The 27,595-nt window shown below is 36.2% G+C and overlaps 1 protein-coding gene across 2 annotated transcripts; it reads right to left on the bottom strand.

The window, feature by feature from the left end:
* Positions 1–47: 47 nt before the first annotated feature.
* On the bottom strand, positions 48–21,005 carry LOC106661849 (ets DNA-binding protein pokkuri). 2 transcript variants are annotated; one of them, XM_014385559.2, is made up of 3 exons: positions 20,754–21,005; positions 1,845–1,933; positions 48–555 (listed from the first exon to the last, which is right to left on the bottom strand). In XM_014385559.2, the coding sequence occupies exons 1-3, from the start codon at positions 20,768–20,770 to the stop codon at positions 320–322; spliced, it is 342 nt and encodes a 113-aa protein (XP_014241045.1). In that variant the 5' UTR covers positions 20,771–21,005; the 3' UTR covers positions 48–319. The 2 variants fall into 2 exon arrangements, 1 of the variants encoding a protein (XP_014241045.1); XR_002909993.1 differs by having other exon boundaries at positions 213–555; positions 20,819–21,003.
* Positions 21,006–27,595: the final 6,590 nt, after the last annotated feature.

Below are 27,595 nucleotides of genomic sequence, written 5' to 3'. Positions count from 1 at the left end.
ACTATTAACCTATAATATTTGGAATGAAAGAAGGCTTATTTATAGATAATTCACACACACACAAACATTAAAAAATTAATTATTAATCAAATGTTTATAATGATAATTTTTAATTAGGAACATCCTTATTTTTAATTCATAACTAAAGTATCAACAATACTTAAATGACTAGTGCAGTTTTTAAATGATTTCAACAAGTTTTGCATTTAAAATTTAGCTGAGAGATTTTTCATTTTTCCTTTGGTAGAATGCCTTGAAATGAAAAAGTATGTACAAAGCTGAAAAGTCCCAAAGCTTAATGAAGGTTTCTGCAATTCTCTCAACAGTTAGGATAAGACTCATTCGAATACATGGCCCGTGCGAGTCGTAACTGGAAGTCTTTGTAAAGGAGTTTCCCCCCAAGCGGAACTCTGTCGAGAAACATCGAAACCGTCATGAGGCAGAGGGCCTTACCATTCATGATGAACCGATCAGTCGCGACATTCGGAAGATGGTGCATTTCAGCCATGTACTGCAACCAGGTAACAACATCGTGTCTCGTCCAGTATCGCGGATCTAGAAAATATTTTAAAAGTTCAGTTTACCATCTGATGAAACTGTGTTAAAAACTATTGCACAGATATTGTAAAACTTATAATGTTAAATATAAATTTTATTACTAATCTTAATAATTATTGTGTATGAAGACCAACTTTTCTATTTAGTTTCTTTGGTTGAGTTAAAACCAAACATGAAACTTGGTTTGAAAGTTACCAACCAATTAGCTATTCTCATTAGATTTTAACTTTTTGTGTACTTGTGTAAATTGTCTCAGCAGTACTAAAAAAAAATCAAAGTTACCAAAAAACTTTCTTCTCGCTCAACAGGAATACTCTGACAGTACACTAACTACACCTAAAGAGATAAAATTAATAGTAAAAAACAAAAAAATAACTAACACCCACCATTGTCAAAAATCTCCCTAGAAAAGCGTTCATTTATCTCACCATACTAATCAATCACAAGCTAAAACGCTCTTTTCCCATCTTCCAGGAAAATAACAAAAGTCATCCCTATTCCTAAACCTAATAAAGACCACACCCTGCCTGATAACTATCGCCCAATATCACTGCTTAGTACCCTCTCAAAAATTGCAGAGAAATTAGTACTGCAAAGAATTAGGCAATTTTTAAATTGAAATTATATTGTGCATTGCCAATTTGACTTCAGACCCATCCATTCTATTTCCATGCAGTTGGCCATATTGGATATGATTCTCCATAATTTTAATGTAAAAAAGTATGTAACTCATGTCATATCAATTTCCTACCTACCTAACACTTTAAATATTAATTACCTAGCCTAACCAAGTGAGGAAATTCTTATTAAAATTATATGTGTGGTGTTTAGTGGCCATTAGTCAGTGATTATTTGAATATAAAAAACTTTTTTTGCATTGAATAACTTCATTTTTTTTCCACATCCTACATGTATTTGTTGAATTTAAACAATGTTTGTAAATCACAGGCCCTGAAGATGATCTCAAAAAGGATCGAAACGTTGGCACGATAAAGAAAATGTTTTTCTAAAACCTACATCACACCAGACCACATCTCACGATCTCCGAATAATCATTAAAATTATATATAAAAAATTCTTATAAATTATATACATTCAATAATTGATACTTGAGTCTACTAAAGTTACAAACTTGGTCAATTAAAAAAGGATAGTGTAAAAATTTATAGTCATACTAAGGTTGGTAACTACAAAGTTTAAATGGTTGCTGATTGATTTATTTAATTTTATCTATAGTATACTGGGAAATTTAAGCAAAAATTTAAAAATCTATTTGCTATAAATACCTTGTGGAATATTTGGTTCATTTGCCCCGGTGGAAATCCAATGGTTGTAATAATTTGGGCTCGAGAGAAGCTCGGTCTGCATAGTGTCACTGAAAAAACAAAAAATAATTTTAATAATAAATAGACAAAAGTTGCACAATTTATAATAATAATAGAACTGGTCCCAATGGGGACTGCTAATTAAACTCCCCCCTCCTGTTTCAAACACAGGATTATGCATGAATTGGTATCCTGTCCATTATTTGAAATGTCCCATGGGCTTCCTGCAGTGCACAAAATACTTCCTGGCCATTGTGGTCGGCTACAGCCTCCTCAAACAGCTTCCCTTTTTACCGAATACAGGAGGGCTAATTACACAATAGCTAGGGTCTGAAGCAATTTAAGCGTTCTAACACCCCAATTTATTAAACCTAAAAAACACGAGAAAATACCAAAAGATCCATTGGTTTTTATACGCTTTCGAAAAAAAAAACTGTCTTTTCCTGTCTGGATAAGACGTCGCGATGATTACAGCCCGGTGAACTGCAAGGACCGCTAAGAAACCCGTGAAAAATTGCAGATAGATCTCCGTGGGAAGTCCTGCCCAGCAGGATCGAATCAAACGAAATAAATCAATAGCAGATGTTGCCGTTCTTTCTCGATGGAGAAATCCCATTTTCGAAAATTTACACTTTTAAAAAAACAACCAAAATCCAACATTTGGATAGAATAAGAACAGAAATAACCGAATGTTTCATTTGTAAAAGGAAGAACAGGCAAATGCTAAGGGTTTAACCCTTACATTATCACATCGGCTACGTTTATTAATAAAAATCGCTTAAATTAGATAGTACATACACATTTTATCATATAAAGAAGTGTTATGTTTAGTAATGAATTTTTAATTACTTTTTTAACTGTATTTCATATTTATTTAGTTACATACTTACATAAAAAATAGGAGAACTGATCAGACGTAGAATTCTTATTCTATCCTTGAAATTTCGGCGAAAGTACTTGAATTCCTTAATTCGAATTAACTCAATTTTTTTGTAACATGGGCGTCCCAATAACGGAATATGTGGGTAATTAGAGCAATTAAAAGAACAACGGGTTATAATAGCGCACGAACGATTCAAAGCTGTAATACTAGTTGAAGACCTTTAAATTGTACTATTTCGAAAGCTGTATCAAATTGGCTTGGCAACTTTCACAACATGTACAATTGTATTAAAAAATTCCAATTATTTGCAATGTTGTCGTTTCAGATCATCCTGGTACACATATCCTTATCAGAAACGATTCGCCTTCTTCAGCGGCTGGTATTTGACTTATTTTGTCAACGTGCAATTTTTTTTAAACAAGTTTGTTCAGATAGGCTTGTAGGTAAAGAAGCCGAACGTGCGTGTCAAGGATAAGCGACCAGGATGATCTGAAAATATCGAACTGCTAAACCATGATAGTGGAACTGAGTTGACGTACCAAGGCAATGGGATCTGTGGAAAGGGATTGATGGAATTTTTAATAATAGGTTTTCGTAACTTCTGGACCAAATGGAATATTAAGATCTTGATGCACGGTGAGGTTGGATACTTAATAAAGAGCGTTAATAATTTTTATTATGACTTTCGATCGGAATCTTTGGATGGGTTAAGAGTTGGAATGCTTGGTTGACCCCCCAGAGTTCGATACCGTAAGTCCGTTTGTTTCCGAACCATGGTGTATATTATTCTTTTGTAATTAAGTGGAAGTTTGAATCGCCCGTCGAGCAATAGTGAAAACGTTTGTAACGTCTATTTAGTCTAGGCCTATACTCGCGGTTTGGTCTGAGCATTTAGCCATCTTCAGTGGCTACTCGTATTGTTATTTCGAAAGCAGTGACTTTTTGTTATAAGATTCTACGCACATACATACTACAACAATGTCCAAACGTCAGACGGGCAAACGAGCGAGGATAAACGGACCAGGTTGATCTGAAATGACTAGGCTGTGATAAACAAATAGTTCGGTCATTACGATCTGCCTATCCTCGCTGGTTTGGCCCGTCTGACGCGTTTGGAAACTTGTAGTTAATATGTGCGTACAAACTTATAAAAAAAGACACAGCTTTCAAAATAACAGTACCATTAACCACTGAAGGATAACGGCGTCAGACACGCTTCCGCACTTAGCCATATTCAGTGATTAGTCTGTCATTTTGTAAGCAGTGTCCTTTTAAGTTTATAAACCATACAATGAAAGATGCCAAACACGTCAGACGGACCAAACCAGCGAGGATAAACGGACCATGGTATCAAAACGTCCGATTTCATCGCCTAGAAGAACCCCGACAAGAAATCTCATATTTTATCGATTTATTGTAAGCAATTTTTCACAATAAAGTCTGTTCATACAATCATACTTCATTCTGTGATAAAAACGAAATTTAAAAAGAACTCTTTAATCTATGTAGGAAAGCTGATATGTTAAATTTCTTTTTACAGAAACTTAAACGATAAGAAGTCACGATAGCTCAAGTGGTAGAGCAGCGGCGTATTTAGCCGAAGGTCGTGGGTTCGAATCCCGCTCGTAACACTGACTTTTTCATCTCAACCAATACTTACATAAAGATTAATTAATTGAGAGATGTTATTTGGTCAATCGGACCACTAAATCTAATGAATTTAAACGATAAGGTCAGACACGACAAGATTATGAAGAAAAACCCATAAGTTCATTATTTTAAATAAAAACATCAGCCGAAAATTATAATCGGGAATAGGTCGATTGAATAGTCTGTTTTGAATAAAATAAAACAATAGATCGTCTGTGGCAGATGTTTCTATCTCTTTCTCCCTCGCTCCCTCCAGAAAGAAGTTGGTGCGGAAGCGGAAGTGCACCGGTGCCACATGATGGTGATGGTGGAAATGGGCATATGTTTCTTAGCATGCGTCTTTGTTATTTACGCCCGAGAGGGGGGACCGTTTGTTTACTTTCGTCTCGCGAGCACAGATATACTTGGAAGGCGTGTTATTAACAGGGTGGGACATCCTGTTTTTCGATTCTTAGATAATGGGACAACTTCATCCAACAATTACGAAGCGAGTAGACGTAATAATTGTTGTTGTTCATTTTGTGTTTTTTGTATTTACACGTATTCTTTTTGTTAAAATAATAAATGTGTGAGAGAGTAAGAAAAAACGAGAACTTAAGAAATGATGGGAGAAATAAAGAGAAAAGAAAGATAGAATTGAAAAGAAAGAGAAATAGAGATATCGATTANAAGATATACAGAGAGATAGAGAGATAGAGAGAGAGAGAGAGAAAGAGAGAGAGAGAGAGAGAGAGAGAGAGAGAGAGAGAGAGAGTAAGAGAGGGAGATAGTTTTGGTAGGTAACCAAGAAATTATTGAAATAAAGAAAGTATTTGAGAAAAGGAAATTATTCGACAGTTTGAGAACAAGATAGTTACATGGAGAAAGAGTGGGTGGTGAAGAGAGATTTAGTGAGAAGATTAAAAAGAGATCATGAGAACGCGAGAAAGTGAGGCACAAAAGAGAAAGAAAAGCGAAAAAATGTGAATTTGATAGAGAAAAGAGAAAGTGAGTGAGAAAGAAGCGTTTACTGCATAGAAACTATTATAGATTCAAAATGGATGTTGCATTTCCTTGAAATCATGTAAGATACCCATCGACGAAATATTATGCTTTCAAACTCCAATTATTGACATATTTAATCATATGGTGGGGATCAGTCATAGGTCGTAAAGTTTTATATTCAGACCAATACACCATTATGACTTGTATTTAATTTCGGTCAAGGTTTCTCATCGAAGATGTTTAATTTATCTGTTGACATTTTATTTTTGTTCAAGACCCAAACAGTAGGAAATGAAATATTAATAAGCAAGTGCTCGGCTACTTCATCTGGGTTGGTGTTGGGTCAGGAGAAATTGAGTCTTTTGGATCTTTGGTACATCAGTGGTTTATTAGTGTTTTTTCTATTTTTAATTTCTTTCGACAGTTCAATGTAGTCTTTGTTCACCTTGTCGTATAACGTCTGGATTATTTTAACGTAGGCTTAAGGAAATTTAGGCTATTGACCTTAAGTCAAGAAAACTTACGATAAAAATGTATCTTAGGTGGGGTTCCTTTTTCTACTTGTATGAATAAAATAAAACTTAATAATTTGTTCTTACTATTCTTTTTGTCATTCATAATTTCAATTATAACTGAAGGTCTGTCTGCACTGACTTGCTGTACTTTTTAAACAAAAATCTGTTTTGTACTGCCAATCTATTCCACCATTCAAGAATGAGTTTGACTGGGCATAAATAACTTGTGAGATTTCAACTTGACGTCACATCATATGATACATCAACTTGGAAGGCATTATACATAACTTCACTAGTTTTCGTGGTCCGTTTGACCAAATACCATCTTTCAATTAATTAATCAGTGTTTAAGGTATTGGTTGAGATAAAAAAGGCAGTGTCACAAGCGGGATTCGAACCCACGACGTTCCGCTAAATACGCCGCTGTTCTACCATTTGAGACGCGCACTCCCTAACCAAGATGTTATTTGGTCAAGCGGAACACGAAAAGTAGTGAATTTAATAAGTTAAATGAAGTATATCTTCACTAAAGCTCGCCGTGGCCATTTCCTTTGTCGCCGAGAATCAAATAGATTACACGAAATTTGAAAAATGGGAAAAAGGAGGGAAAATTCAAAAGGTGAGGTTGAGATGGGAGGTTGGTGTCCGAGTGGATCGAAGTCACGATAGCTCAAGTGGTAGAGCAGCGGCGTATTTATCCGAAGGTCGTGGGTTCGAATCCCGCTTGTGACACTGACTTTTTATCTAACCAAACCTTAAATATAGATTAATTAATTATACATAACGATCAATCCAGTGGGCAACCTGCCTGGTTAACATTCTGTACAAACCTTAAAGCCTTGTTTGTTTGACATTTTGTATAATCTTTTTTATAATACAGGTTTATTAGACATATCGATCAAACGGGAAGAAAATCTAATGACCAACCTGTGGACATTTGGTTTAATCGTGAGATTTTTTAAATTGTTTAATTGTTCTGTTTTTGGACAAGGCCTATTAGAGCTGCAGAACTTTTATAAATGTTTACATTTCTTCTTGAGGTTTGCGGGATGATGACCCTCTACCTTGGCCGTTTCCGATCATCTTGGCCCGCCTATCCTCGCTGTTTGGTCTTTTCCGCATTTTGCCATTTTCGTTAGTGCGTTTATTTATGACGGACATTAAAACGATAAGAAGACCACCATGGCCGAGTGGCTAGGGTGTCCGACTTCGACTTTTCCATACTAACTGTCCTGAGTTCGATTCCCAGTGTAACCCATGGTTTTTTTAATTGAAAATAGTATGATAAATGTATGCAAAGTGGTCTGACCCCTCGTCTACAACACCCAAGGGTAATTGGACATTAAACTGAGTGGCTAGGGTGTCCGACTTCGACTTTTCCATACTAACTGTCCTGAGTTCGATTTCCAGTGTAGCCCATGGTTTTTTAAATTGAAAATAGTATGATAAATGTATGCAAAGTGGTTTGACCCCTCGTCCACAACACCCAAGGGTAATTGGACATAAGACAGGAATTACTTTACTTATTACTTTTGTGTTAAAGAAAAGAATCAGGACTAAAAATGGTTTTATTTACAGTTTGGTCGTTTTCGTTCATCCTGGTTCGCCTATCCTTGCTGTTTTGGCTTGTCAAAGGAGTCTTAATTGTATGGGCATCATTTGCAGCTATGATAAATTAATAAATGTTGGAACAGTTAAAGAAATATTTAAGTTTTGACAAATAACTAACACTTGTCTATAAAACTTTAAGATTAATTATTTTTATTTTTATTTTCTTCGGTCCTTGTTAACCGTAAAGTTGCCTAGATCACTTAGGAAGGCATTACCCGTTGATAACGAACCTAATTTTAACCGGAAACTTGACAAATGACTCCTAGGCTTTTACAGGAGTACCGTCTTTTTTCCGAAGGGCCCATTACTCTTCCTCCGGTGGTAAACGGGGAGAGAGAGTGAAATAGAAAGAGAGGAAGAGAGCCCTGAAATAATTAACAAGGGTGGTCGCTAAATAGCACATAAGCGGATACGGCATCTGCCGCGCCGGGTCGGTTGTACTCGACTTCCTGCCAGATTGAGGGCCGATTTGTCGGTCGGAGTGCGTCTCTCCTTTTTCCTCCGCAACATCAGGTAGGCCTTTTGTTGATCGGTGCCCGTATTGACCCACCGATTTCCTCCCAGTCACGTTTCCGACCTTTCAGATAAATAGGGCCCTGAAATTTGGCACCCTACCGTTTCTCATGTTGGACGTCGTGACTGGCCGGAAGACGGGATATCGAATTCCTTCCCTCTATAAACAAAGTCCCTCGTACAGTGAGGACATTTTTGCCTAAAATCTATTAACAGCAAATCAGCTCTGAAAAATATCTATTTTTTGTTACAACCCAACAAACTGATAGAAACGTTCCTTAATACAGCCATTATTGACACAAATGGATAAATTTTTTCGTTATAACTATGTTCGATCGTCTCCAGTCCTGTTCTGCCTATCTCTGGTCAAAATATGTAGTACAGAAAATAATGTAATTCACAGGTTATACGGTCGATATGTCCTGAGCTCTTCTGTGGCATAGACATTCACACTACCAATGATTATCTCAGACAAAAAGAAAATGAAACAATGGAATTCTTTCCACTGGACATAAACAATGAACATTTTAGCAAATATTGGAAGGAAAGAACCAACAGAATACCACAAGGGAAGCAGGAAAACGCTTCGAATCCTGATAGGATTCTAGTCAGGACACTGCAGACAATGGGCATCTGAAGACAACTGGTCCCAACGTACAACCCAAAGGCACATTCTGCGAAGAAGCAGAGGAGACACCTACTGATAAACTGGGCTACGTTACCCCGCAGGAGGATGTGTTTTGGGTTGTACAACATAACCGTTGAAGAAATTCAACTACTGAAACCAAGGAGGGTCAGTTTGATCGGAGGCGAACAAGCTACAGTTTTGACGAACTTCGCAAACCTCAGCAAAACATTTCTCAATTATTGACTAAAATAGCTTAAAATTGTCAAGCTTTCCTCATAGAATAGTGCAACAGTCATGCAGTGCATAGACATTCACACTATCAATGAGTATCTCAGACAAAAAGAAAATGGGGAAACAATGGAATTCACTCCATTGGACATAAACGATGAACATTCTAGCAAAAATTGGAAGGAAAGAACCAACAGAATACGACAAGGTAAGCAGGAAAATACTTTGAATCCTGATAGAATTCTTGACAGGACACCGCAGACTGAATGGGCATCTGAAGAAGATTGGCACGAGCAGATTCTGCAAAGAAGCAGAGGAGACATCAACACACCTTGAAGTGTTTTGAGGTGTACAACATAACCGAGAAGAAATTCAACCACTGAAACAAGAAGGGACGGTTTGATCGGAGACGAACAAGCTACATATTGACGAACTTCGCAGACCTCAGCAAAACGTTACTCAATTATTGATTAAAATAGCATAAAATTGTCGAGCTTTCCTAATAAAATAATGCAACAGTCAAGTTTATTAAGTACTTGGATTAAAGTAAAAATGAGAAATTAGCGATAACCAACGTTTTGGGGTAAACCGATACATCCAGACGTCTTAGCGTTGGGCTCCAGTCGAGGGTCGGCCTGACCGGACGTAGCCGGTCCACCCCTTATTTGGGCTTTTCTAATCCTAAGGAGGGCACGAGTCTATTCACAAAAGAAGTCTTAGCCTTTGGCAACTGGTCAGAACAGATGCTGGGCTGTCACACCTGCCGATTCCCACCTGGCCGACATAACGCATCCGTTGATGCCTTTCCGTGGGCTGTTGTTGCGGTACGAGATGCATACGGTGGGCCCAAGGCGTAGAATTGCCCATAATAAAAATTCAATAATGTTTCAACTCGCTTTAGACAAATTCTAAAGAATTTATACACAATATAAAAATTTTCGCGGCTCTTTCCGCTAAATTATTTCTACGCTTGACAACTCTTGCAGAATTGTCTTGTGAATGGTTGGTTGTGGCGAATGTTTGTGTAAATAGTCATGGAAATTTGTCACTATGAAGCAAATGAATTGAATCATCGTTCTATTCAGAGTTTCGGACTTTTTACGTTTAAGTCGACTCCCACGACATGGTTACACAATGGTGAGAACCAAATGGCACACTTGCGGACGAATAGCCGAAAAATAAAAAACCGAATGCTTCAATCTACTCTTCTTCGTGACGAGCAAATTATTTCAATTCTCCTTCCATCATTTATACAAAGATTCTTGTATATAAAGGTAAAGAGGAGGTGTGACAATGATTAGAGGGAATGTAATTACATTATTCCAACATATTTCACACAAATGGCTAATCTTGTATTTTTTAAGAAGGAATTATTTTTATTTAAGTCCTCATTCGAAATCGATAGTTTTCAATGTTTAATAAATAAGCTTGGTAATTTATTTTGCCCTAATCTGTGAGGAAAACATTTGTAGACGACGGCGTGATAATATTATTCTGGGCGCTACTGCCAGTGCAAGTGCCGGTGGTTGAGTAAAAAGTTAGAAAATTGATTTCTCTAGTAAATATAATTTTAATTGTATGAACAAAAAATGAAAATGAATTCTGGCCAGATTTGAAACATGTAGTTAAAAGAGATGGCAGAGATGTCTCATTAAATGGGCATGTTCGTTTGTTCCAATGGATCGATGAATTAACGTGTTAATTATTTAATTAGTTATAGTTTAGTATTTATTAATTGCCAATTTTTATGCAAAGACGGTTGAGAAGAAAAATTAGTGTCACGCGCGAGATTCGTACCCACGACCTTCGGAAATAATTTGGTAATGACGGGAAAGGCGAAAGCAGAACGTTCGTCGTACTTGTGGCTTGAGTACTAATAAAATGTACAATAGAACCATAAAAATAAAAAGGCGAATTGTGAGATTCTTTCTTGAGGTCTGTGAGGTGATGAAATGACTAATTGGTAAATCAAACTGGTCCGGATATTCTCGTTATTTTACTCTGTCGGACACGTTTCGCCATTCTCTCATCATTTTGTATGTTTGTAAAGAGACACAATTAATAAAATATCTCGTTTATCGGGAGATGCGTAAATTCCTGCCTTATGGTTTAATTAGGGCATGAGTGAAATTCCGAAGTTTTACTCAATTAAGTGCAAACCGTATCAGAATATCTTCACTAAACGCCCAACATCAAGAGGTTTTGTCAATAAACATAGGTCGATTAACGGACGAGGAAGACGAGGTAAACATCACTTTAAACAACGTCAACATCCCCCTAGATCGGCGCCGGGCTATCCGTTTATTCCCCAGATTTCTTTAAGAACGGATAAACCCGAGAATACAAAACTTCACGGATTTACGTGCCTTGACCGGATGTGACGATCTTCCCGAGCCGGGGTTCGTCCGAGGATCCTCCCACACGTGTCCTTTTTATCTACACATCGCTTCTTATCGCTTATCTGTTGTATTTGCCTAGGCCGGCGCCCGTTAAATAACATTTTCCCATAATTAGACTCTCTACGGACAGCCGGAACGGTCGGTTAATCCATCCGGCCAATTAGGCCTCACAGAATGTCCGATCTATCCGGAGGACTCGGTTAATAAATAATTTGAAAAGGAGTCGCCGGCCTTTCCAGAGCCGCCGGAGTGCCTGCATTAAAAGGTCCTGGGGGTTAACTACTACTCTTGAATGACCATCGCTCTATTGACGTCGTTCTTAGATTAGTTCATTCTACCAACCGTCTATTAAACGAACTTTTTTAAAATAGATCTTCACGTTCTAAATTTACCCTAACAAAGCCCCTTGATCATGCTTGACCCATTTCACCAGAGAGAGAAAAAATCCCATTTGAAACGAATTGAAACGTTGAAGGTGTTCAGAAGAGGCTGCAGAAATTATTCAGCAACGTGTAAAATAACTTAGTAGGTGGCTTGAAGCCAAACGCGTTTGACTTAAGACTTAACAGTGAAAATAGGACACAAGGTTGATCAGTGTAATCAACGTTGTTCAAATCTCTAACTTATACAGCACGTTTTCAAGAAAAAAACGTCCATTATCTTTTGACCTCTGACAGATCTTTCGCAACATTTGCAGTAAATAGGTCAGGAAATAGGTTTTAAAACACTCAATTTCAAAAAATATTGCCTATTCAAGTAGATAAGTGAATTGGTGTAAATCATAAGTGCTTGATAAATAGCAAGTAAGTGTGAAAATCTGTAATAAAAACTGAAAAAATAAAAGCCTTTCGAAGATAAAATTAAGCGGATCGAACTGTAGCGTTCCCTTTTACCTTGTCACGACGAAGCTGTTTCAAAATGCTAGTTCAATTTTTAATTATCTGCTCTAATCAAGCTTGCCAAAACGAATTGATTATTTTTTCTTTTTTTTTGTACATGCCTCTTATCATGAAACTAATAAATCTGAAAGCCTGTAAAATTGTACGTAATAACAAACGAGATAATTGATAAGGCTATCGCAAAGTCCCGTGATCTGTTTCATGTCCGAGTCATGTCTTTGGAATCCAGCCAACTGGAGAAAAGTTTATGAATAATCCTTGAGATTAGCTTTTGCAAATATATTTTAAGTTCGCTTCTAAATTCATATTTTAGAACTAACTGTAACTGGTTAGTGATTACTCAAAACGACCACTCAGCTGGTCATAATTTATAATCCGGTTGATAGTTAAATATAATCTGTTATATTTCGTGGTCCGATTGACCAAATAACTTCTTTCAATTAATTAATCTTTATGTGAGGTATTGGTTGAAATGAAAAAGTTAGTGACACAAGCGGGATTCGAACCCACGACCTTCGGCTCAATACGCCGCTGTTCTAACCACTTGGTCACGATAGCTCAAGTGGTTAGAGCAGCGGCGTATTTAGCCGAAGATCGTGGGTTCGAATCCCGTTCGGGACACGAACTTTTTCATTTCAACCAATACCTTACATAAAGATTAATTAATTGAGTTAAGTATAATGTTCACCTGTTTGTTTGTTGGACAAAATGTCTAATAATTAAACAAAATTTCCACCAAGGTAATCATGTATGAAGTCTTTCCGTTAGATCGTTATGTATAATAATCCATTTATATTTACTCGTCTAATTGACAATATTAATTATTTCAATTAATTATTCTTTTTGTGTTTTATACTAGTTGATAGTTATGTATAGTGACCCGTTTTGTCCAATTGTACAAATTGACTAGTAATTAAACAAAATATCTACTCTGTTTGTCATCATGTATAATGCCTTTCCGGTGGATCGATTCTCACTACTTCGACCTCGTTTGTCCAATTGGAATGTCTAGTAATTAAACAAAATATCCACCATGTTGGTCATCATGTATAAAATCATTCCGCTAGATCTTTATGTATAATGTCCACCCAGACTTTCAGGTTGATAGTTATGTATAAATCCAATATGTTTAGTGGTTTGGTTGACCAAATTACTTCAATTAATTATTCTTTGTGTGTAAAGTCTTGGTTGGAATGAAAAACTAGAGTCACGAGCGGGACTCGAACTCACGACCTTAATTTAGCTTTAGCCAGTTTTTTTAAACTTCCATAGCAACAGGCTCTTCCGTTATTTTTATTAGATTAAGCTTTTCTATGCCCGTGAGTACAAAATTTTTCTTTGTCAGGCCTTCCCAGTCGCATATATGTACTGTGGTTTTCTTGTTCTTCTTGGCAGAACCTCCTGCCCTCCAAATAATTTCATAATTCTATTTTAAGTATTGAATTGAATAATCCAGTTAAAGGACCTGCATGATGTTTAGTGTTGTCCAGTTTTGGCCTCTGTTCTAAGTTCTGGAGACATTTTTTGACGAAATCTTTGCCTGTGAGTGTTGCAGCACCAGATTGTTACATTTTTAACTATGTTTTAAACTCTTATGTCTTACCTTTTAAACTATGATTTTAATTACTTGATCCATTCGGCAATTGCTACTTTTTTTAAGGCAGTTTGAAATTTTTTTGCAGAAGGGTTCGCCGCATCTCCTTTGTCCGTCTGTTTTCGTTGCCTCTCCCTCACGCTCTCTTTCTCTCTCTCTCTCACTCTCTCTCTCTCTCTCACACTCTCTCTTTCTCACTCTCTCTCTCTCTAGAATTGAGTTTTTACTTCGTTTTCCACAGTGATTCCGCCAGTTTGGTTGGATCTACACTGAGTGGAAAAAAAGTGGCCACCCTCGTTTTTTAATAAATATTTGTAATCATTGTAATCCATTATATTTCGTGGTCCGATTGACCAAATAACTTCTTTCAATTAACTAATCTTAATGTTAGGTAATTGTTGAAATGAAAAAGCTAGTGTCACGAGCGGGATTCGAACCCACGACCTTCGGCTAAATACGCCGCTGCTCTACCACTTGAGCTATCGTGACTTCCATCCACTCGGATACCAACTCCCCATCTCAACCTTCATTTCGAATTTTCCCTGAGAACCTGGCAAAAAGGAGGGCGTATTGGGCCGAAGGTCGTGGGTTCGAATCCCGCTCGTGACACTAGCTTTTTCATTCAACCAATGCCTTACATAAAGGTTAATTAATTGAAAGAAGTTATTTGATCAATCAGGCCACGAAATATAATGGGTTTGAATATATATTAAAGAACAAAGACAACAAAATAACACGGACCAGTCACTGAAAAAGATATCGCCATTTTGAAACAATGAGCCTCATAGTGTGTCATTAGAAGATCATCAGTGTCAAAACAAACCAGCGAGGAAAGGCGGACCGGGATAAAACGACCAAACTACATAATTAAAATAAATATAAACTACTACTACTAGGCTTTATTCTTTAATATATATTCAAACCCATTAATTAATTAATCTTTATGTAAGGTATTGGTTGAAATAAAAAAGCCGGTTTCAAGAGCGGGATTCGAACCCACGACCTTCGGCTAGATACGCCGCTGCTCTACCACTTGAGCTATCGTGACTTCGATCCACTCGGACATCAACTCCCCATCTCAACCCACAACCTTTCGAATTTTCCCTCTTTTTGCCATTCTTCAAATGTCATGTAATCGGATTAGATTCTCGTTATGTATAAAGTCCACTCGTTTGTCCAATTGGACAAAATGTCTAGTAGATAAACAAAATATCCACCATGTAGGTCATTATGTGCAAGGTTTTTCCGGTGGATCAATCCTCTCTACTTCAACCAAGTTAGGCAGAATGTCAAACATATACACATAAATGAAAAAGTAATATCACATATATACAGGGTGAATTGCTACTCGTGCTACAAACTTCTCCAGTAGATTCTTCACCCTAAAATGAACAAAAAAGTTCATATTGTCCATGGTCCGATTCTCAACCATTTCAGAGTAATTTCGCTTTTTATCGATTTTGAAAGATATCACGTCCTGGCGTCGGAAAATCGTGATATCTTTTAATCTAAACATTTCTCTGAAAATCTAATAGCACCGTTGAAATTCCCGTTAATTTTTCAATAAGAAGATGACGGTGGCAAAATGTTTGGGCTAATTTTTTGTGTTTTATTTCAGCCAGAACTACAAAAAGAGTGGAAAATTGTGTAAATCGGAAAGTGTATAAAGTAATCCAGAGTTTCTAATTTTAGTCTCAGAAGGCAGCAAATTTGAGGAAAACTACCTGATTTAATAACGCTTCCAACGCACTCGTCATTTTCTTATTTAGTGGTTGTGAGACCAAGATGTTGATGACAAAAAGAGAAAAAATGGTGGTTCAAGGATTGCTAATGTTTGAGAGTGACTTGCTACTCGTGCTACAAACTTCACCAGTAGATTCTTGACCCTAAAATGAACAAAAAAGTTCATATTGACCATGGTCCGATTCTCAACCATTTCAGAGTAATTTCGCTTTTTATCGATTTTGAAAGATATCACGTCCTGGCGTCGGAAAATCGTGATATCTTTTAATCTAAACATTTCTCTTAAAATCTATAAGCACCGTTGAAATCCCCGTTAATTTTTCAATAAGAAGATGAAGGTGGCAAAACGTTTGGGTCTTTCTTCCTTGACCTTCTAGCTGTTTGTAAACTTCTTAAGCATTACATACTAAATGGGCATTAAATTAAATTAAAAAATTTCAATGGAATTATGATTTTGATTCTCTCTAAAAATTAACGGGGATTTCAACGGTGCTTATAGATTTTAAGAGAAATGTTTAGATTAAAAGATATCACGATTTTCCGACGCCAGGACGTGATATCTTTCAAAATCGATAAAAAGCGAAATTACTCTGAAATGGTTGAGAATCGGACCATGGACAATATGAACTTTTTTGTTCATTTTAGGGTGAAGAATCTACTGGAGAAGTTTGTAGCACGAGTAGCAATTCACCCTGTATATATATATATATATCAGAAATATCTTTCAAGCAATCACAAAATGGTATATGACATAGCATAGATTTGTCTAATAATTAAGTCCTCTTTTAAAAGACTTGCAGTGTCCAATACTAATAGAATGGCACAGTTTCTCTTTAGAGAACCCCGTTTTCGAAAAGGCAAAGTGAGAAGGTGTAATGAAAAGTAGGGAAAGGGGTTTCGTGGGAACGACTTTTAGTGTTAGAAAGCTATGAGAAGCTTTGTGCAATATGATTTCCCTATTTTCATTTTTCGACGAAACCGCAATCATTGTTTTAACTAGGGGAATTGCCGTTCAAAAAACCTCTGGGTTGAAATCTAATTAAGTTCGCCTTTTTTCCTTTTCATTTTTCTCCTTTCACAACGTAAACCCAGTTTTTCGTTTGTCCCAGATGATAATCCTACAAAAACGACACGATTTGTTTCCTTTTTTAAATTATAAAATGGATAATCTTCAGAACGATTCAAGAGAGAATACAATTCCTACAAACAGAAATATTTCTTGTAAAATGTTTAACAGGATAATACAGAGAATTTAAATCTTACTTTATTGTCAGAAGAAAATTTCATAGTTAGCCTGCATAAACATAATGTTTACAATTTTTCTATGGTTGTTTGTCAACCATGACATCTGAAGACCACAATAGTTATAAAAATTGAATCCTAAACTTATGCTCTACTTTATTTTCATTTCATTCCAAGTTAAAACATGGCAAATGATAAATTAGTTTTTTAGAGCGGAACAAAACGATAACTTATTTCAATGAAGTCTTTTCTAACCTTGATATTTCTATTGCGAACATTCTGCCTTGGGTGTTGTAAGATTTAATGTCAAAATTGTGGTTTTTGTGTTGTAATAAAACAAAAAACCTTTCATTTCAAAAGGAAACATTTCCCTTTCAATATAGGAACCAAATAAAACTTTAAGATAAATTGACGATGTACATAATGACTAGCCTAGTGACACAAACAAAGGAAATTTGGCCATTGTAAAACTTTCAACTTTCATCAGTCATTATTTAAGAGTAAAGTCTAACCGATTGATCATTACGTATAATCCATGTGTGTATTTAGTAGTCACAATTGACCTTATTAATTATTTTAATTAAGTATACTTTTTGATAAAAATTACAGTTAATTAAAATTGCGTATACTGTTTACCCGGTTGTTATTACGCAAAACGCATTCCAGACTAGTCGTTATTAAAAATATACTGGTTTGTCATTGTAAAATAATTCTCCCTACTTCTACGCATTATACAGAATGTCCACAAAGTATAGTCGCAACGTGCAACGTAGATTTGTTGTTTCGGTCTGTCCAAAACAGTGAGGATACGCAGATCAAAATGGTAAGGCCAAAGTACACACCCCGCAGATCTCAAAAATAAATCTCACTTCGTAAACAATCCATTATCCATAATGGCACCCTCAACATGACACGCAAGAATGGCACAATTACGCAGAAAACAAACTCTTTGAGCCCTGAAGATGATCTCAATAAAGATCGAAACGTCGGCACGACAAAGAAAATGTTTTTCTAAAACCTACGTCACACCAGACCGCATCTCACGATTCCCGAATAATCAACGACTAACGGTCAATAATCACCACACAAAATTATCCATAATGTCAAACGAGTGATTATACAAAATGGCAATATGTATGATGTCCACTCACTTGAACAGCAAACATAATGTCAAACTAATGTTTATACAGAATGTCAATATGTATGATGCCCCCTCAATTGAACATTAAACATAATGTCAAACTAACGATTATACAGAATAGCAATATGTATGATGCCCCCTCAATTGAACATTAAACATAATGCCAAACTAATGATTATACAGAATGCCACTGTGTACAGGGCCTTTCCGTTTGACATTCGCATCCCGCTCGAGATACTAACTTTTTCATTTCAACCAATACCTTACATAAAAATATTAATTGATTGAAAAAAGTTATTTGGTCAATCGGACCACGAAATATAATGGATTATTAATAAAGCACACCCGGTTGCTCATTATACAAAATGTCGGCCTAGCTAGTCATTAAACATCCGCCCGATTTTGCATTATACAAAATATTTAAAATCTAAATATTTATTCATTATACGTACATAATGTACACCAAGAGGGTCACTCAGTATTTGGATCATTATGTTTAATGTAAACCTGGTGGTTCATTATAGAAAATTTCGACCAAATATGTCTAACTGTTTAATCATTAAACATAATGTCCACCAGGTTGGCCAACATGTATGGTGCTATCCGTTTAACGTCAACTTGATTGTTCATTACATCAAATATATGCCAACTTGATTGTTTTACACCAAATATATGTCGACTTGATTGTGCATTACACCAAATATATGCCAGCTTGATTATTCATTACACCAAATATACGCCAACTTGATGGTTTTAGACCAAATATAGTCGACTTGATTGTGCATTACACCAAATATATGCCAGCTTGATTATTCATTACACCAAATATATGCCAACTTGAGTGTTTTAACCGAATATTTGTCGACTTGATTGTTCATTACACGAAATATATGCCAACTTGATTGTTCATTACACGAAATATATGCCAACTTGATTGTTCATTACACGAAATATATGCCAACTTGATGTTCATTACACGAAATATATGCCAATTTGATTGTTCATTACACCAAATATATGCCAACTTGATTGTTCATTACACCAAATATATGCCAACTTGATTGTTCATTACACCAAATATATATGCCAACTTGATTGTTCATTACACCAAATATATACCTATCTAATCGTTAAACAAAAAATCTACCCTGTTGTTCATTATACCATACAGCTAATTATTTTAGTCATTATACATAATGTCTTAAAAAATGGTCACTGTGTATGGTGCCTACCCTTTAGGTCCATTATCTCTAATGCCAACCCGGTTGTTCATTATATAAAATGTCTGCCTAGCTAGTCATTAAACCAAATATCCGCCATCTGTCCATTACACTCAATGTAACTATTTGGTTTTTACATAGAATATCCATCAGAGTGGAACACTATATAAGTAGATAGAACTATATTGTTTAAACTGGCACTATCTGGCTGAAATTATTAGATTTGAAATAAAACGACCAACATTCGTCATGCTTTTGGAACGACCGTGTCACAAATACCAATGCACATCGTAAATAAACTTTTATTATCGTCCAAATATTTATTCGGACCGACCAGTTTTGTCATCGGTGCTTCTACACCTCAACAAATTGTTCCATTCATTCGCCTATTTCTCAATATGAATTGAACAACAATAACAAATACGCTTACAAAGTGTTTGTGACTTAGATAAGAAGTGATATTTCGCTTATCTCATGTCGGGACAATAATAAATATTAGAGTTAATGCAGGGTTAAAGATAATATTTTTAATCATTAGCCCCCCACGATTTAATTATTCGATCATATTGTGATGCCTTTTTATATTTTGATTTCAGGAAATTGTAGCAGATGTATTTCTTTAATATATATTCCACTTGCTCAATTCGTTGAAGAATTAATTTTTTTGTAAACAGACCCAAAATTACATATAATTAAGTTCACATAAGGATAAAAAATAAAAACATTCTCAAATAATCCACCCATCTTACAAGCAATAAACACGTACATTGGTCGAGAATGGGATGATCCATGAACGCCCTGGTCCGCTTATACTCGCTACTACATTAGTACAGACCCCCCCCCCTGGATTGTGAAACCATTCACGAATTTTCAAAAACGTTTTTTACATTTTACTCTGTAAATCGGATTAGTTTAAATCCTACGTGGGGATTTCTCAGCCGATGATATTTTATTGTTATATTTCTTATTGTAGCTGTTGAACCGATTTTTGAAATTTCATAATGTACATTACCTTCTGACGCTTCCATGCAATTTTCACGCATACTTATCTTTAAAATAAACGTTAAATTTATTTAATTAATTTATAATTTGTTGCCCTTATAATGGATAAATCAACCACGTAACTCTTATCGAGTAAAGCGTAAAACCCATCGTTATTATTTTTAAATATTCTCTTTTTGTAAGGTCTTGGTTGAGATGAAAAAATTAGTGTCACGAGCGGGATTCGAACCCACGACCTTCGGCTCATTTCATCTCAAGACCTTACATAAAAAGAATAATTAATTGAAAGAAGTAATTTGGTCAATTAGACCACTAAACATAAATAGATTATTATTTTTAAAAGTAAACGGATTATTTGAAGTTTTCATGCCCAGTTACTTTCTATTGTAATTTAAATCTGTGTGTGTTGATTAATATTTTTAAAAAATTGATATGTGCGATCTTTGCTTTATTTATTTTATTGTTTAGTGTGAAATTTGTTTCTTATCAAGATTTATAAATATAAAATGAACCAGCAACAAATAAGATCTGGAGTCCAGTTTGACATAGTTAGCTTCAACAGTTCAAATGTAAAGAACATGGGAATAAAAATAATAGTGAAAGAAGTAGTTTTTTTACCCTGGGAGACCCATCATTAGAAGGAGAAGTTGCAAAATCCCAAATGAGAAAGAGGTAAAACTCACGATTGCGACGGTGCAACAGGAGGTTTGCAGTACGTGAAGCGCAGGCGAAGATCGATGACTGGACTCGTCCCCACGTCGTTCTACCCTCTCTCCGGCTCGGAAATACGATTCGAAACGATTTCGGAACAAATTCGAGACGATGATCGGACGAGGGCTGAAGCCCGAATGGGAACGGTATGCACTATGCCGTTTCTGGTAGAAGGCCCCACTACACCCTGAGAGAGGATCAACCCCTCTCCTTCGCGCTCTTACCTTCGTGTCTTCAGTGACCTGCAAGCTTTTATTTTACCTCCAAGGACAATTTCGATTCCAGGGAAGGTAAACAAAGATATCTGTCCAAAAATTGTCGGTTTTCTCGCCGAATGTATAGGAAGCAAAAGGGAAAAATGAAGGTAGTCATCAACTTTGGAGGCTTGGTTTATTTAGTTTACACGAAAAACCTAAAGGGAAGCTAACGGTACAGAAAAATATTCTTCGAAATGAATTTGAACTGTTGGGAGAGAGCGGATAGGAAGAAAAGCTAGTAGAAAGTCGGCGATGCACCGAAGAAGAGAATTCATTCTAACAAAACTTTCCAAATAATAACGATAATAGGCTACCTTTTGTCAAATTGTCATTTATTTCTGCTTCAATCTTCAAAGATGGATTTTATAAATTATGAAACCACGTGGAACTATTTTTGTGGGACGTAAGAAGTATTGTATTAAGATCAATGTGGATAGTTTCATTGGATAAAATGGAAAATTTAAGATTTTTCTGAAGACATAAGTACGAGATGTATGGATTCGTTTCATTGTATATTGTAACCTTTGGCAGAACTCAAAATTCTAGTATATAAGTTCACAAAGGTCTTGTATACCATTGTAAATAAGTCATGTGATATCTCTCATACTCTCACTCTTTCTCTCTCTTTTTTTACCAACCGCTTCTCTCATATTCTATTACGTACTCCCTCTCAACTTCTTCCGTAATTTTCGTTGTTTTTAATAGGCTACCACCTTTTGTCAAATTGACATTTATGCTTGCTATCTTCAAAGATGGATTTTATAAAGTATGAAACTACGTGGGATTATTATTGTGGTACGTAAGAAGTGTTATATTGAGATCATTGTGGATAGTTTCATTGGATAAAATGGAACTCTTCTCCAACTTTCTCATTTTCATTATTCTCGTCATTCTTTCACTTTCTCAGCAACTCTACACCTCTCCTCACCATCTCGTGAATTCACCGGCATTCCCTTTCTTTCTCTTTCTCCCCCCTCTTTCTTTGTCTATCAATCTGTCTATCTTACTCACTCTTAATTTCTCCCTTCCTTTTCTTACGCTCACTATCTCTCATGTATATTCTTTCATATACAACTTCTCCCTCATAACTTCTTACTCCGTGTTTACCTTCGCTATCGCTATGTTCTAGCTCTCTAACATTCTTCCTAACTACAAATTAAGGTGTTTTTTTTTAGTTGAGATAAAAAAGTTAATTGGTCAAGCGGGAATTAGTGAATTTAATTATTAAAAATGAAGTATACTTCACTAAAGCTCTCCGTGGCCATTTCATTTGTCGTCGAGAATCCAACCCGATTACACATTTGAAAAATGGCAAAAAGGAGGGAAAATTCAAAAGGTGAGGTTGAGATGGAAAGTTGGTGTCCGAGTGGATCGAGGTCACGATAGCTCAAGTGGTAGAGCAGCGGCGTAACTAGCCGAAGATCGTGGGTTCGAATCCCGCTCGTGCCATTGACTTTTTTATCTCAACTAAAAAAAAACCTTAATTAATTGTAGTATATTAATTGCTCAAGCGGACCACGAAATTAGTGAATTCTTCCTAACATATCTTCCTCGATATCGTTGACTTTTCCTCTCTCACTGTCTCTCTCTCACTTACTCTATCTTTCTATACCTTTTCTCACATCTACTATATGTCTCCCTCTTTCTGTCTATTTATCCCTTCTATTTTTAGATCCTTTACTCTCTCACATTCATTCTATCACTTTCTCAGCATCTATACATCTCTCCTCTCCAACTTATGATTTCATCTCCCATCTCTCTCTCTCTTTCTAACTGAGAAAGAGTCTTTATCTCTAGAAGATCTCTGACTCTCACATTCATTTTTTCCTTTCTCAATATCTCTTCTTTTCTCCTCTACAACTCGTGATTTTTTCGGCTCTCTCTCTCTCTCTCTCTCTCTCTCTCTCTCTCTCTCTCTCTCTCTCTCTCTCTCTTTCTATCTACATATCTATCTATTTATCTACATATCTATCTATATATCTCTATCTGTCTATCTATCTATATATATCTAACTATCTACCAACCTATCTATCTATCTATCTATATAACTGTCTATCTATATCTAATCGATCAACCTATCTATCTACTTTCTGTCTATCTATATATCTCTATATTTCAATCCAGTTATGTACCGATATGTATGTATGTGTGTGTGTGCATGTATTTTGTTAGCTTAATTTATAACTGGAAAATATCGAAAATACTACCATCATAGATGGCAGAATGAAAGCTTAACAATTTTTTTATGGGCAAAACAGGACGAACTCTGACTACCACTGTTTCAGATTTAGGTTTTTTATGTTATTCATCCAACAATATCAAATGAAAGGATTTTTGGCATATTTTAATTGACTCCTCATTGTGACCCTTTTTCGAGAAGAGAAAGAGCAAATAATTGCGACGTGGGGCTGAGAAGGTGGGTGTCAGTCAGGTAAAGGTCCGAAGATCGGATTTCCTGTTCGCCCGCTAAACGGCCGGCTCGAAGGGATCTGACTTTTATTTTACGACTGTCACTCAACGGGACTGGCAGAAGGGCGGAAACGCCGACAATGAGACCCTGCCAAGGCCCCGGGGGCTACAAATTATTTTTCTTTGGCGCTTCCTCCCCCACGACGGACGATCCTACCAGTTCCTTTTTTCCCAGACACCCCCGTGGGCCGTAAGCCGGACGTGCCTACGCTCACAAGGATGAAGGAACCCCTTCCCATAGCCGACAATGCTCTACCAGACGCTTTGACGGATTTCTTTTCAATTTACAAAACGTGCCCACTCTGTACTAAACAACTTTTCTCATTCCATTCATTGATTTAATTGTTTTTCCCCTTTTGAAACTGCTTTATTTTTGTACAAATAGAACAATTCCTATTTTATTATCCAATTGACAATGAATTAGTTCAAGATTTAATTATTGGGCTGGTGCAAAAATAATGCAGGTTTTGAAAAGGCAATCAAAACTATTTTTAATTTTTATAAAATAAAGAAAATTTCTTCGAAATATTTACCATCACAATCTATACATTTTGCAAACGTGTAATAAGCGTTTTTATTCCGCTCTCATAAAAATCTTCATTTCGAATTACTATAAAGTTTTGGTAGGCGTTTTCGTTCTCTAAAAATTTTATTGCTCAAGAAAGTGATCAAAATGCGTAAAAAAGTGGAAGTCTGTAGGTGAGAAGTCGGGTTAATATGGAGGGTGCGGTCTACGTCTAAGTGCTTATGTTTCCGCAGGGTTGTCATTGCGACATCTGGCCTGGCGTTATCGTGAAGAGGAACGGTGGTCCCTACCAATACTGGACAAAGACGTTGAAGTTTCCGGTGCATTTTGTCAATGTCTTGGCAATATTTCTCTGCTGAGATAATTCAGGAAATTATCGTGACCAACCCCAGCAGTAAACTACCGAACAGTCACCATAACTTTTTGTGAGTGTAGGTTTGGTTTCGGGAAGTGCTTCGACTAAGAAATGGATAATTTTGATGGTGCAACAGAAGATACGTGAAAATTTCTATGCGTTGATTTCTTTGGGCTTCGGCTAATTCGTGTGGTACCAATTTGTCGAGCTTCTTTACTTTACCAAGTGCTCCAAATGGCTAACAATGGTCGAGTGGTCAACACTAAGCTCTTCTGCAATTTCCTATATTGTCTTATGTGATTTTCTTCAATCGACGTTTTGAGTTGGTCGTCGTCCACCACAGAAGGCCTACTGCGACCTTCCCTGTCTTTGAATCTCTGACTACCTTCTCTTTCTCCCTCTCACTCTGTCCTTCTCTCTCTTTCTTTCTTTTTCTTATTCACTTCTGAACTTATACCTTTCTCTATCTCTATATAATTCTATTTGCCCTTCTCTGTCACTATCCAAGCGAGATACCATAACTTTTGTACTTTTCTTTCTCACTCACACTCTCATCCCCTCTATTTCTCTCACTCTCTTCTTTTATATATCTCTCCTTGAATCACTCCCTTTCCCCTCTCTGCCACTATCTCGTTATTCCTTTTATCCTTCTCTTTTTCTCTAATTGTAAGAGAGATGGTTAGCGACCTAACTTTTCGAAATCTGTTAAATAAAACGATATTCATCCATTCACCCATTCTCTCTCTCTCTCTCTCTCTCTCTCTCTCTCTCTCTCCCTCTCCCTCTCCCTCTCCCTCTCTCACCTCTCACCTTACACCTTTCTTTATCTCTAAATATGTCTATATGCATTTCTCTTTCAATATCCAAACTTTATACCACAACTTTTATCCTTTTCTTTCTCACTCACATTCTCACCCCTGTCTCATTCACTCCCTAAATAATTCTCTACGAATCTCTACTTCTCCCTCTCTTTCATGTAGTTTTCCTCCATTCTCCTTCTCTCTCTCCTTATACTTTTCTCTCTACTATTTTTTCTTTCTTTCTCCTTATACATTTCTCTCTAACTCTGCATCAGTATAATTTTTACTTCTGACACCATTACTTTCTTCTTATACCTTTTTTGTATATCTCTATCCTTACATTTTCTTTCCATCTCTGTGACACTAATCTCGTTATATTTATCTTCTCTTTCTCCTCTCATATCTCTCTGCCCTTATATATTTCTCTCTATTTTCTTTTACTTATACTAGACCTCTCTCTCTCTCTCTCTCTCTCTCTCTCTCTCTCTCTCTCCCCTCTTCCTCTCTCACCTCTCTGCCTCTCTTACCTCTCTCCTTACACCTTTCTTTATCTCTAAATATATCTACATGCATTTCTCTTTCAATATCCAAACGTTATACCACAACTTTTATCTTTTTCTTTCTCACTCACATTCTCACTCCTTGTATCACTGTCTTATTCACTCCCTAAATATTTCTCTACGAATCTCTACTTCTCCCTCTCTTTCATGTAGTTTTCCTCTCTTTCTCTCTAATATTTTTTCTTTCTTTTTCCTTATACATTTCTCTCTAACTCTGCATCAGTATAATTTTTATCTCACTTCTGACACCATTACTTATACCTTTTTTGTATATCTCTATCCTTACATTTTCTTTCCCTCTCTATTTCCATCTGGGACACTAATCTCGTTATATTTATCTTCTCTTTCTCCTCTCATATCTCTCTGCCCTTATATATTTCTCTCTATTTTCTTCTACTTATAATAGACCTCTCTATCTCTCGCTCTCCTTTCTCTCCCTACCCCTCTTTCTATCACATTTTATTATTTTTGACAAGTTTCAATCAACACGTCCCGATGAACCCGGCGAAAATAAAAAACAGGCTTCAAAAACAAGCCATTTGAATAATGTCTAACATGAGTTGCAAGTAGATGTGCCTTTCAGTTTGAAACTCGGGAAAAAAGTCGTATTCCGAAATAAAGTTTCAATCTGAGATTTCCTCTACCTTGATTCACACGAAAATAAATCTTTTAAATATGGGCCATCTCGAAATTAATACATCCTGAATAATTTGTCTCGGAAATATGTTCCCAAACCGATTAGTTTTAATGGGCCTTCGACAAAAATAGAACTAAGCATATTTCAACGGGTTAATTACTATACCGGCCGTCTCCTTCTAACTCGGTTGATGATTAATAATATCGTTTTTCACATTCATTTCCTTCCCGTAGCGTGTCCTGGGACGAACTCCAGGACGAAATAAAAAAAAATGAAATTGGCCGTTTTATGGGGCTTTAAAAACAATTACTTTGGAGTTGATCTATTCTATTTTATTGGTCTTTAACAATCCAAACGGGCAGTTTCATTTTATTTAACAACCCCTGAACCTTTTACTAGCCATGTCGCTAAATTGTCAATTGTCTAGTATTTTCTGTATTTGTCAATCAACTTGCTTGTTTTTAAATATCTCTGTGACTTTGTAAATTTGTTAAAATTATAAAAATATATTCTAAAAGCATCGAGTGGAAATATGGTTTCATTATAAAGTAGTAGTGTTGTCCATAAAGCAGTTTGCAAGGATTGGTCGGCATTACTCGAATTTAAAAGTTCACTTAATGTTTTTTTAACGCCTGCCAAAAAGCTCATAAACGTTTTATAAAGCTTCAAAGCGAAATCAGTTTCGATCAAGCTGTCCAAAATAAGGTAATGGTTTTCGTCGAAATTTTTCATTAGTGTTAAATTTGAAAGGGTTGTCAGTGCCAGTGCCCTCCAGGGACAGGGTGAAATTTACTGCCCCGTTTACTGCAGTCAGTGACAATTGTGGGCCAACAGACCGGTTTCATGGTACGTCCGGCCTTTTCATGCCAATTCTGGGCAATTGGTTTAAGAAGATTTTTCCAAACGGTTTATTTCAAATTTGAATCCTTTGAAGGGCCGAAATTTGGTAACCGGACCTTCGACCTACCTGCTATTGTGGACAAGTTCTTAGTTTCTACAAAGCAACAAAAAAGAAAAAAAGTCTATTTAAATACTTGGAATTTGTTTTTAAAAAAACCATTAAGTTCATTTGCGCTGTAAAAATTATTCCCTTATTTGTAAATTGTTAAGGATAAGTACAAGCCAAATAAGGTGGATCGAGGGCT

The sequence above is a fragment of the Cimex lectularius genome, unplaced genomic scaffold (assembly GCF_000648675.2).
Source record: "Cimex lectularius strain Harlan isolate CLEC.00 unplaced genomic scaffold, Clec_2.1 scaffold34, whole genome shotgun sequence".
Classification (NCBI taxonomy): Eukaryota; Metazoa; Arthropoda; class Insecta; order Hemiptera; family Cimicidae; genus Cimex; species Cimex lectularius.
This window is presented reverse-complemented; position numbering and strand designations above follow the sequence as displayed.